Source organism: Triticum dicoccoides, chromosome 5A (genome assembly GCF_002162155.2).
Source record: "Triticum dicoccoides isolate Atlit2015 ecotype Zavitan chromosome 5A, WEW_v2.0, whole genome shotgun sequence".
Lineage (NCBI taxonomy): Eukaryota > Viridiplantae > Streptophyta > Magnoliopsida > Poales > Poaceae > Triticum > Triticum dicoccoides.
In genome coordinates, this window is record NC_041388.1 from 17,461,601 (window position 1) to 17,473,459 (window position 11,859).

An 11,859-nucleotide genomic window follows, 5' to 3' on the forward strand; every position below is an offset into this window, starting at 1 on the left:
GGTGCGTCGCCGTCCTTGATTTACTCCACTGTCCTCTCAGGCTGGTCGTAATGGTAGTATCATAGCTAGTACCATGCATGCCAACTAGGCAATTTTGATGAGGTGTCATAGCATTGAATGAAGAAAGAGAGGGTGTAGTATCATATCATGATACTGTACCATATTAAATGCTATGCTACTTTGTGTCATGCATGACAATAAATAGAGTACTACATGATACTAATATATGCATAATACTAGTATATGATACTCCCTATTACAACCAGCCTCAGGTCACCCGGCATTTTCAGGCATGAAGATAAGCCTCTTCTTTCTTTGGCCCTTCTATGTATCCGATGGGTGCATGCGTATTCAATCTGTGCAGTTAGATGACACCACTACACTACACACGGTAGGAGTTATCTTGAACGAAACACAAGGGAAAAAAGTCGGACCCGACAAAGGTCGTCCAGGTAGGTAGCCATCTTTGAATTGAATGAGTGTTCTCCAAAGTAGCTAGCTCGGTGAGATGATCGACATCTTCATCACGAACCCTATATAAACGCCAAGCTTCATGAGCTCAGTCCCAGCACACACACACCCACAGTTCCACCTAATATAATGGCCGGAAGCGCGAGCGCCACTCCGGTCCTCCTTGTCATCGTAGTCGCGGCCCTCGCCGCGGGGGCCAGCGCGACATCGAAGCTGACGCCGCTCAGCATCACCAACCGGTGCTCCTTCACGGTGTGGCCGGCGGTGGCCTCCGCAGGCCTCGGCACCGAGCTCCATCCAGGAGCCAACTGGACCGTGGACGCGTTGGCGATCCACTACACCGCGGACATATGGGGGCGCACGGGCTGCTCCTTCGACGCGGCAGGCAGGGGGCGGTGCCAGACGGCGGACTGCGGCAGCGGGCTGCGGTGCCGGAGCACCGACCCTGCGGCGCCGGCGACCAAGGCCCAGGTCGCCATCTCCGAGGGCTTCTACCACTACGGAATCACGTTGGACAAGGGGTTCAACCTGCCCATGGATCTCACGTGCAGCTCCGGCGACGCGCTCCGGTGCCGGGAGGACGGGTGCCACGACGCGTTCCCGTACGTGAAGTACAACGACCACTCATGCACCGCCGCCGGCAGCCGGCTCCAGATCGTCTTCTGCCCATGATGAGCTAGCTAGCGGCAGAACGTAAACATATAACCTACACATATACTACGTGTAGTAGTACATACTCAGACGTGTCATGTATTCTCAGCGGTACGTACGTACACGTATGAACGCACGTGCGAGTTTCCAATAAAATTGCCATGTGTGATGTGCCTTTGATATATTGTTCTTTTTTATCGAATGCCTTTGATATATTGTTCTTTTTTATCGAATGCCTTTGATATATTGTTTATGGGAATTTACACACAAAAGAACGTGAATTTGAACAAGATAGCCTACAAATATGTATGTTTTTCCACACACAAAAAATATATGTATGTTCTAACATTGGGACTCAGCTTGAATTTTTTTTTCGAGGGGTGGGACTCAGGTTGATGGTCAGGGTCTCAAATGGCATGGCCACGATTTTTAGAGAGGTTGAGCCAGGATATGTGATTGGGGCATGATACCAGCTTTTTTTCCAACCGGGCTCACAACCCCTTTCCATTAATTTTGCAATCAACGGAAATACATCAGTCTGGTTTCAAGTTCTGTATCGAGCATCCACTTGCTAAAGATAACTAGACTGAAAGATAGAACTAACCGCAAGCAAAATGAGACTGAAAGAGGAGAGCAGGTTGGTGCATCATCAGGAAACCCATCGTCGGACAATCCTGGAACGGACCATCCGCCGTGGCGCGAAAACCTGATGACACTTACAAGCAACTGCCCAACCAAAATACCCAAGGTTCCCAGGATGAAACTGCCAGTAAGCCTCTACAACTAGGCGAACCACAACCAGGAAGCACAATTGCCAGCGGGCATCAAACCCCAGTGGACAACAGAATGCAAAAGGAAAGATCCAAGCGCCGATTTCATCTAACCAATCTGGATCCCATCTCTGTCTCCCAAGAGAAGTCTGCCACGAGGGAAGGACCTATCTGCCAGCGCAGCAGCCGCGTGAGCTAACCTCTTCACTCCAGCTTGGAACTTCACCTTCTCATCCTCCTTAAGCAGACCTGCCCAATATAACATAAACGAGCAGGCAGTGAAAACAGCCTCCAGAGGGGTACGAGCAACATATTTTTCAAATGTAACTTTATTGCAGAGATTTCAGATCCCCCAACATATGGCAGCAATGATCATCATATAAAAGCGCTTCCCTCCTACGAAAAACTTATAGAGCCAAGCGAAACTTTGCCAAAGAGATCGAGGACAGTGAGAAGTCCCAACCGTCATACCCAGCACCGCCCAAGCTGAACGAGCAAGTGGGCAAGTAAAGAACAAGTGATTTGCTGTTTCTATATCCGTGCAAAAAGAACACACAGGATTGCCAGGCTATTTCCTAATACACATATTATCCCGAGTCAGCACGACATTCTGAAACAGTTGCCATCAGAAGATTAATCTTTAGCGGAATAGGTGCTTTCCACACCCATTTATAGTTGGGGCCTGATAAGTTTCTTTCCAACCATTCATAGATAGATTTAGTAGTAAATTTTCCCTTACTACTAAGAGCCCATGCAATTTTATCTGGAGAATCATTCAGCAACAACTTTTTTGCTTCCATTACCATCCAAGCCCACTGCTCACCCAACACGCCAACCGGTCTGCGTCTAAATCCCAGTTCATAGTTATTCGCAACCCAGGATGCAACAGTGCACTCTGGATCTTGACAAATACTAAACAGATCAGGGAAACGATCTTTCAACGCGACATTCTCAACCCAAAGATCGTACCAGATTCTAGTGAGGTTTCCACTTTCAATAATGATTTTTCTACCAGCCATATACGACTCTTTGACTTTCATGATAGCCTTCCAGCAAGGAGAATCAGAGAAACGACTCTGAATATTAGCTACAGTCTTATTTTTGAAATATCTTGCCTTTACTATACGCTGCCATAACCCATCACTCGTTTCTAGTTTCCACCACCATTTAACGAGCAGGGCAATATTCTGTTTATGAAGATCTTTGATACCCAGACCCCCAATCTTCTTAGATCGACATATTCTTGTCCACTTAACCATATGGTATCCATGTTTCTTGATTTTCCTCCTCCAAAAGAAACGTCTACGGTGTTTATCCATCCTCTCAATAAAAGTTTTATTGAAGAGGAACATCGACATGAGGAACGAGGGAATCCCATCTAGGATGGAACCCAACAAAGCGAGCCTGGCCCCGGAGGAAGCCGCATAGGCGACCCAGGCATCAAGCTTTTTGACCATTTTTCCATCAAGGAAGTCTAAATCCGCATTCTTGAGATTGGAGTATGTAACTGGGACTCCAAGATATTTCATAGGTAAGGAGCCCACTTGGCATCCAAACATGTCAGCATAGGCTAAATCAATATCATTATCACCTCCAATACTAAAGATCTCGCTCTTCTCAAAATTGATTTTTAATCCTGACATAATCTCAAAAAGATAGAGCAAAAGTTTGACGTTGATGGCTTTGTCTATATCATGTTCGAAACAAAGCACCATATCGTCAGCGTATTGCAGGATGCAAACCCCATCCTCAATAAGATCAGCAGCTAACCCTTTGATAAGACCGTTTTTTTGGGCCGTAAGCACCATTTTGGTCAGGCAGTCGGCTGCAAGATTGAACAAGAAAGGGGAGTGAGGATCACCCTGCCTTACCCCCTTAGCACTTTGGATGTATGGTCCTACCTCATCATTGATCTTGACACTTACCGTGCCGTTTCTAAGAATTTGAGAGACCAACCTGCACCACTTAGAGTTAAACCCTTGTTTCACATGGCAATCGAGTAAAAAGTCCCAATTGACTTTGTCATAAGCTTTCTCGAAATCAAGTTTAAGAATCACCCCCACGCGCTTTTTAGTATTAGTATAATGTAAAATCTCATGTAAAGACAGAATGCCATCAACAATATGCCTCCCTTTAATGAAAGCATTCTATTGAATACTAAACAGCTTATGAGCATATTTGCTGGCCCTAATATCCATGGCTTTGGTAAGTAATTTGTAGGGGCAACGTAACCAGCATATGGGCCTGTATTGCTAGATTCTATTAGCATCTGTCGACATAGGCAACAGAGTTATGATGCCATAGTTTAATTGTTGCACATCCAACTTGCCTTCATGAAACCACTCAAACAGACGCAATAGATCCTAAGCTACCACCTCCCAGCAATGTTGATAGAATTCAACACGGATATCGTCTGGCCTAGGGGCACGATTATATTTCATATCAAACAAAGGCTTTTTGATCTCATCAAGAGAAAGGGTCGAGTCAAGTCATCATTGTCATCAGGAGTAATTTTCTCATCCCGAGACCATAATGTTGCATCAATCTGGCAAAGATTTCCAGGAGCCGGTCCAAATAGGGCTTTATAATAGTTAGTAGCATGGGCAAGTAGGTTTTTGGTCCCTTCTATAGTTACAGACCCACATTCTAGAGAAATCATGGAGTTTTTCCTACGTCGCCCGTTAGCTACTTTATGAACCCCTCAGTGCTATGGAACTCAAGGTGCCCGGGTCCATCACTATTGAGGTAGAGCAACATGTGGGGACAACCAACATGGGATCTATGTCCCGCACTCCTCCACATCCCTTCCTCATGCACTCCAGTTTTACAACGAAATTGCTTCACGCGCGACACCTCGGCATGATCTGCAAATGATACCTCCCTCCCAACAGCGCTACCGTCAGCTTGAAAGAACAAAAAAAGGCAGAGCTACCATCCAGCCCGGCTCAACCCAAACCCAGACCTGATCTGACTCCCTCCATAACCCTTTCACCCCCTTCTCCCGTTCCCTCCACACCTATGGCGTCTTCTCATCTTCTCTCCAAAACCTTCACGCCTCCTCCTCCCTCCAAATATGGATCCTCTCTTGCTGATTTAAAGATCATTCTTGCTCACGTAATCTGCAGCCACTACACACAACTTTGATTACAAGGGCAAGAAACATGAGGTCTGTACAATTCTTGGCTTATCTGTTGCATTGATTGGATCCAATCTATACATATTCCTGGCATAATATTGTCCTCCCACTACAATATCTCTGATTGCATTGATTGGATCCAATCTATACATGTTCCAGACTTAATATTGTCCTCCCACTACAAAATTTGATTCCATTGATTAATCCAATCGATACATGTTCCAGACTTAGTATTGTCCTCCCACTACAACATCTCTGATTGCATTGATTGGATCCAATCTATACATGTTCTAGACTTAATATTGTCCTCCCACTACAACATCTTTGATTGCATTGATTGGATCCAATCTATACATGTTCTAGACTTAATATTGTCCTCCCACTACAACATCTGATTGCATTGATTAATCCATCTATACATGTTCCAGACTAAATATATGCCTCCCACTATACAACATCTCTGATCTTTTTGTTGGCAAATTTAGGTACTCAACCGAGCCAAGTTGACCTTTGGATGAAGTGGCGGAACGAAATGGACTAGTACTTAACGAAGACGAATGAAGATGCTTTCATCGTCGGGGAGATTGGGGATTCTTTAGATGAACGACTCGTTGAGCGGATCATGACATTGGAACCCAGGAAGGGGATGGTGTTCGATAGTGAGGATGATGTTCTCAGGTTCTACAAAGGTTATGCCAAAAAGAATGGCTTTGGTGTGATGAGAAGGACGACCAGACACGGAGAAGATAACATGGTTATTTATTTTACTCTCGCTTGTAGTAGACGAGAAAGACTCAATCCTCACTAGTAGAAAAAGGGTCAAAAGTGAAGCACATTAGTGCCAGTTTGAATTTGAGCCGGCTCTAATGTGTCCATTAGTGCCGGTTCCAACGGCTAGGCGGGCGGACATCAGTAGTACCGGTTCGTGGCGAACCTTTAGCACCGGTTCGTGCCACGAAACGGTACTAAAGTGAGTGGTGGCAGGATGTTGTCAGTCCGGGGCCCCTCTAGCACCTTTAGTACCGGGTCGTATCACGAACCGGTACTAAAGGTTGTCCTACATACACCCTTCGTCCACCCGAGCTCGCTCTATTCTTCCCCTTTCCCCTCTCCTCTCTGTTCTTTCCCTCTTCCTCTCAAGCTCATCACACATTTTGTCCAAAATTTGTCAAGATTTGAAGGCCCCCATCCATTCAAATGATCATAAAGGTTAGCAACTTTGTCCTTTCATCTCTCATTGCTAGATTAGCTCATGCAATGCTTTATATAGTAATTGATTTTTGAGTTTAGTAATTTGGGAGGAATTATATATATGTGCTAGTATTTGATTTATATGCAATTTGAGGTCAAAAATAACACTTAGTTTGCATATGTAGGTGTGGTTTATTTAGTGCCTTCTAAATCTCCGTTATAACTATCGTCGATCGCCCGCAACGTCCCGTTGCCGGCACCACCTTGTGGTGAGCCTCTTGTTCATGAATGTTTTATATAAAAAAATGATGTTTGTGTGACTTGGATATATAATTACTCGTATAATTATCTTACCCACATGTTGTTTGTTATACATAGTGCCATGGTTTTGATATCCGTCCCCGTCGGCCCTCGTCCGGGTTATGATTCGGATGTGGTATATTCTCTTTTAAAACTATTTGTTGCATTTCGTGTTTATGACAAATTATGCCCATCAAGTTGACATAGATATTTGTATGTAGGAGGTAGTTGAACTGGAAATTCCAACCGACCCTATTGTCGAGAGGTTAAATTTAGTTGAAAGAGAAAACGAGGATTTGAAGGAAAAATTGAAAAGAATTGCGGGGGAGAAGATGGAATTGGAGTTGCATGTTGCCGATGTCGTCGTTGATCACAAGATTAGGATGGAGAAAATGAGCTTGAAGATTAGAAAGATTAGAAAATATGCCATTCATAATGAGGCTTGGTATCATTATGCTGTTGGATCAATTGTTACCTTAGTTGCGATCTTGATTGCATTTGTTGTTGCATTTAAATTCTTTAGCTAGAGAGTTATTTATTTGTTGCATTTAAGTGTTGTATGAGCTTTTTGTATGAACTTTATGTATTGTATTAATTTGGTGTTTTCGATGCTGTGTATTGAAGATGAGCCGGCAACGGATGTACGATGACCGATGCTCTCCCGAGTTCATTAATGGCGTGCATACTTTTCTGCTTGCGACTGAGGCAAACAAGCGGGCGGATGGTTTTATGCCTTGTCCATGTGCTAGCTGTAAGAATGGTCACAATTACTCTACGTCAAGAACCATTCACGTCCACCTGTTTGAGTCCAGTTTCATGCCCCACTATAATGTTTGGACCAAGCACGGAGAAAAACTGGTTATGATGGAAGACAATGAAGAAGAAGAGGACGACGACAGCTATCCTGGCCATGGGTTCCCTTAATACGATGATACAACAATGATGGAAGAAGTTGAGCCGGCAATGCGGGAAGAAACTAAAGAAGAGGCATCGGATGAGCCCGTTGATGATCTAGGTCAGGCGATTGCTGATGCAAAGAGAAACTGCGCAAGTGATTTGGAGAAGAAGAAGTTGCAGCGCATGTTAGAGGATCACAAAAAATTGTTGTACCCGGATTGCGTATGTGACAAGAAAAAGCTGGGCACCACACTGGAATTGCTGCAATGGAAGGCAGAGAATGGTGTATCTGACAAGGGTTTGGAAAGTTGCTGGTAATGATAAAGAATATGCTTCCAAAGGACAACGAATTGCCCGAGAGTACGTACGAAGCAAAGAAAGTTGTCTGCCCTCTAGGGATAGAGGTGCATAAGATACATGCATGCCCTAATGATTGCATCCTCTACCGCGATGAGTACGAGGATTTGAACGCTTGCCCGGTATGTGGTGCATTGCGCTATAAGATCAGCCGCGATGACCCTGGTGATGTCGAGGGCGAGCGCCCCAGGAAGAAAATTCCTGCCAAGGTGATGTGGTATGCTCCTATAATACCATGGTTTAAACGTTTGTTCCAAAACAAAGAGCATGCCAAGGCAATGCGATGGCATAGAGAAGACCGTACGAAAGATGGAAAGTTGAGAGTACTCGCTGACGGGTCGCAGTGGAGAAAAATCGAGAGAAAGTACGGGAAGGAATTTGCAGATGACGCAAGGAACGTATGGTTTGGCCTAAGTGCATATGGCATTAATCCTTTAGAGGAGCTGAGTAGCAACCATAGCACCTGGCATGTGACTCTATGTTTGTATAACCTTCCTCCTTGGTTGTGCATGAAGCGGAAGTTCATTATGATGCCAGTGCTCATCCAAGGCCCTAAGCAACCCAGCAACGATATTGATGTGTACCTAAGGCCATTAGTTGAAGAACTCTTACAGCTGTGGAATGGAACAGGTGTACGTGCGTGGGATAAGCACATGGGGGACGAATTTGACCTAAAGGCATTGCTGTTCGTGACCATCAATGATTGGCCTGCTCTCAGTAACCTTTCAGGACAGACAAACAAGGGATACCGTGCATGCACGCATTGTTTGAACGATACCGACAATATATATTTGGCTAATTGTAAGAAGAATGTGTACTTGGGACATCGTCGATTTCTTCCGAGCAGGCATGCCATAAGAAAGAAAGGCAAGCATTTCAAAGGTGAGGCGGATCACCGGACGAAGCCTCACCACCGTACTGGTGCTGATGTACATGATATGGTCAAGGATTTGAAGGTGGTCTTTGGAAAGGGTCCTGGCGGACAACCTGTTCCGAATGACGCTGACGGACGCGCACCCATGTGGAAGAAGAAATCTATATTTTGGGACCTGCCCTATTGGAAAGACCTAGAGGTCCGCTGCGCAATCGACGTGATGCATGTGACGAAGAATCTTTGCGTGACCCTGCTTGGCTTCTTGGGTGTGTATGGGAATAAAAAAGATACACCTGAGGCAAGGGAGGACCAGCAATGTATGCACGGAAAATACGGCATACATCAGGGTCATGCCAGCTACGCTCTTACCAAAGAAGAGAAGGAAATCTTTTTTGAATGCCTGCTCAGTATTAAGGTACCGTCTGGCTTCTCGTCGAAAATAAAGGGAATAATAAACATGGCAGAGAAAAAGTTCCAAACCTAAAGTCTCATGACTGCCACGTGATTATGACACAACTGCTTCCGGTTGCATTGAGGGGGCTTCTACCGAAAAATGTTCGATTAGCCATTGTGAAGCTATGTGCATTCCTCGACCCAGCAATCATACCGAGGTTAGAGAATGATTTGGTGCAATGTCTTGTCGGTTTTGAGTTGGTGTTCCCACTAGCCTTGTTCAACATCACGACACACGTCCTAGTTCACCTATGCGAAGAGATCAATGTTTTGGGTCCTGTATTTCTACACAATATGTTCCCCTTTGAGGTTCATGGGAGTCTTAGAGAAATATGTTCATAACCGTGCTAGGCCAGAAGGAAGCATCTCCAAGGGCCATGAAAATGAGGAGGTCATTGAGTTTTGTATTGACTTTATTCCTGACCCTAAGCCGATTGGTGTTCCTGAATCGTGGCATAAGGGCAGACTGGATGGAAAAGGCACGCTAGGAGGGGATCAAATAATATGTATGGACGGACATTCTCTAACTGAAGCACACTACACAGTTCTACAGAATTCCGCCTTGGTGGCTCCGTATATGGACGAACACAAGAATTTTCTACGCTCCAAACACCCAGAGCGGTCTGATGACTGGATTACATGTGAACAAATCAGGAGTTTTGCTGGCTGGTTGCAGACATGTACCATGCATGACGCCTCTATTGAAGATGACCTGTACTCGCTGTCCCAGTTACCATCTTTGAATATAATAACTTTCAAATGGTACGAGATAAATGGTAATACATTTTACACGATCACCCAAGATAAGAAGAGCACCAACCAAAACAGTGGTGTCCTCTTTGATGCAACAACCAAGACAGGAAAGGAAACATATTATGGTTACATAGAGGAGATATGGGAACTTGACTATGGACGTGGTTTGAAGGTCTCTTTGTTTCGGTGCAAATGGGTCAATATGACACGAGACGGGGTACCGGAAGACCGGCAGTATGGAATGACAACAGTGGATCTCAACAATCTTGCGTATGCAGACGAACCATTCGTCCTAGCTAATGATGTGGCACAAGTTTTCTATGTGAAGGATATGTCTACCAAGCCGAGAAAAAGAAAAGATAAGGAAGCGAATGCATCATACGATGAGCCAAAGCGCCAACTAGTTCTTTCTAGGAAGAGAAACATCATGGGAGTGGATGACAAGACAGACATGTCAGAAGATTATGAAAATTTTGATGAAATTGCTCCATTCGCAGTGAATATTAGCCCGAGCATCCAGTTAAATGATTAAGATTTTCCATGTCTACGGCACAAAGGGACACACGCGAAGAAAAAGTTTCACACCCAAAGATGTGGGATGTGATCGGCTTCACTATCATCACTTTCTTCTGTGTTTCACACCCAGGAGGAAATCTCTGTAATAGTTAGGGTAGTTATGTGTTTTGGCATTTGAAACGCGAAGAAATTTTATGTGCAAACAAATTCTTTCATGCATTTACTGATTGTTTCAGCTAAATGACCCTGGAATTGAAAACCATTTCAAATTAACTCAGAAAAGGTTGAAAGTTGGCATGGTATCATAATTTCACCCACATAGCATGTGCAAAAAAGTAGAGAGGGTTACCGCAAAAACTGGATGCACTTTATGTACAAAATGGACAATCTCTTTCGAAGTATCACGGTTTCGGACGAAAACTCATCTGTTACAAAGGCATTTCATTTTTCAAATAACCTAAGCATTACCAAATTGAATATAATGATAAAGCACACTAATATTAAACATAAGAAAAAAGAATCACTGAAAAACCTATTTTGAAAGTTAAGTTATTCACAAACTAGTGATTCACACAAATTTCAAATAATTGAAAATTTAAACTATTCAAATTTGTAAACTACCGGTACTAACAGAAAGTTTGTAATTTTTTGTACCTAAAGCAAAAATTTTCACAAAGAAACTCTAAATACTGGAAAAATAAATAAAACAAAAATAAATAAAGAAAAAAAGCCCGCCTACTACGCCACAACGGCCTGCATATGACTAGAAACCCAACCTACTGTTGGGCCAGGATGCTGGCCCGCAAAGGCCCAGTAGGCCCACAGGGCAGCACAGAACATTTAGGCCCAGTAGGCCTGCTTTGGAGAGGAGCTCGAGAGCTACCGCACTGGAGCTTATAAACCAGTGCGGACGCCCCTCGGGTAGCGAGGTGGGACTAAACATGACGCACCGCATCTGCGCCAGTGCACCCCCTTTAGTACCGGGTGGTGGCTCAAACCGGTACTAAAGGGGGGGGGGGTTCTTTAGTACCGGTTGGAGCCACCACCCAGTACTAAAGGGGTGCCGTTCCCGCCGCTTGGCCTGGCCAAAACAAACCTTTAGTACCGGTTGGTGGCTTCAAACGGTACTAAAGGTTGTTCTATATAAGAAAACACTTCAAAAAAATTGTCAGTTTCTCATCTCTCCCTCTGCTTCCTTCTCCTCTGCCCCGTTGCCGCCGCCCCTCGTCGCCGCCCCATCGCCGTCCCCGTCGCCGTCCATCGCCATCACCGTCCCCGTCCCCGTCGCTGCGCCACGCCCCGCCCCGTACGTCCTCCCTCGTCCCCGCCCGGCCCGTCCCCGTCCCCGCACTAGTAGAAAACAGGGCTTTGGTCACGGGGCAGTTTTCACATTAGTCCCGGTTCTAACGTGAGCATTTATCCCGGTCCGTGCGGCTAAGGCATTAGTCCCGGTTCACCTGGGCCCTTTAGTCCCGGTTCGTGCCACGAAC

The 11,859-nt window shown here is 45.0% G+C and overlaps 1 protein-coding gene across 1 annotated transcript; it reads left to right on the plus strand.

The window, feature by feature from the left end:
* Positions 1-587: 587 nt before the first annotated feature.
* LOC119296831 (thaumatin-like protein) lies at positions 588-1,343 on the plus strand. The gene has a single exon (XM_037574885.1). The coding sequence runs from the start codon at positions 601-603 to the stop codon at positions 1,141-1,143; it is 543 nt and encodes a 180-aa protein (XP_037430782.1). The 5' UTR covers positions 588-600; the 3' UTR covers positions 1,144-1,343.
* Positions 1,344-11,859: the final 10,516 nt, after the last annotated feature.

Excerpts from the sequence above, each read along its gene's own strand:
- LOC119296831 (XM_037574885.1), top strand. The coding sequence starts at position 601 with ATGGCCGGAAGCGCGAGCGCCACTCCGGTCCTCCTTGTCATCGTAGTC.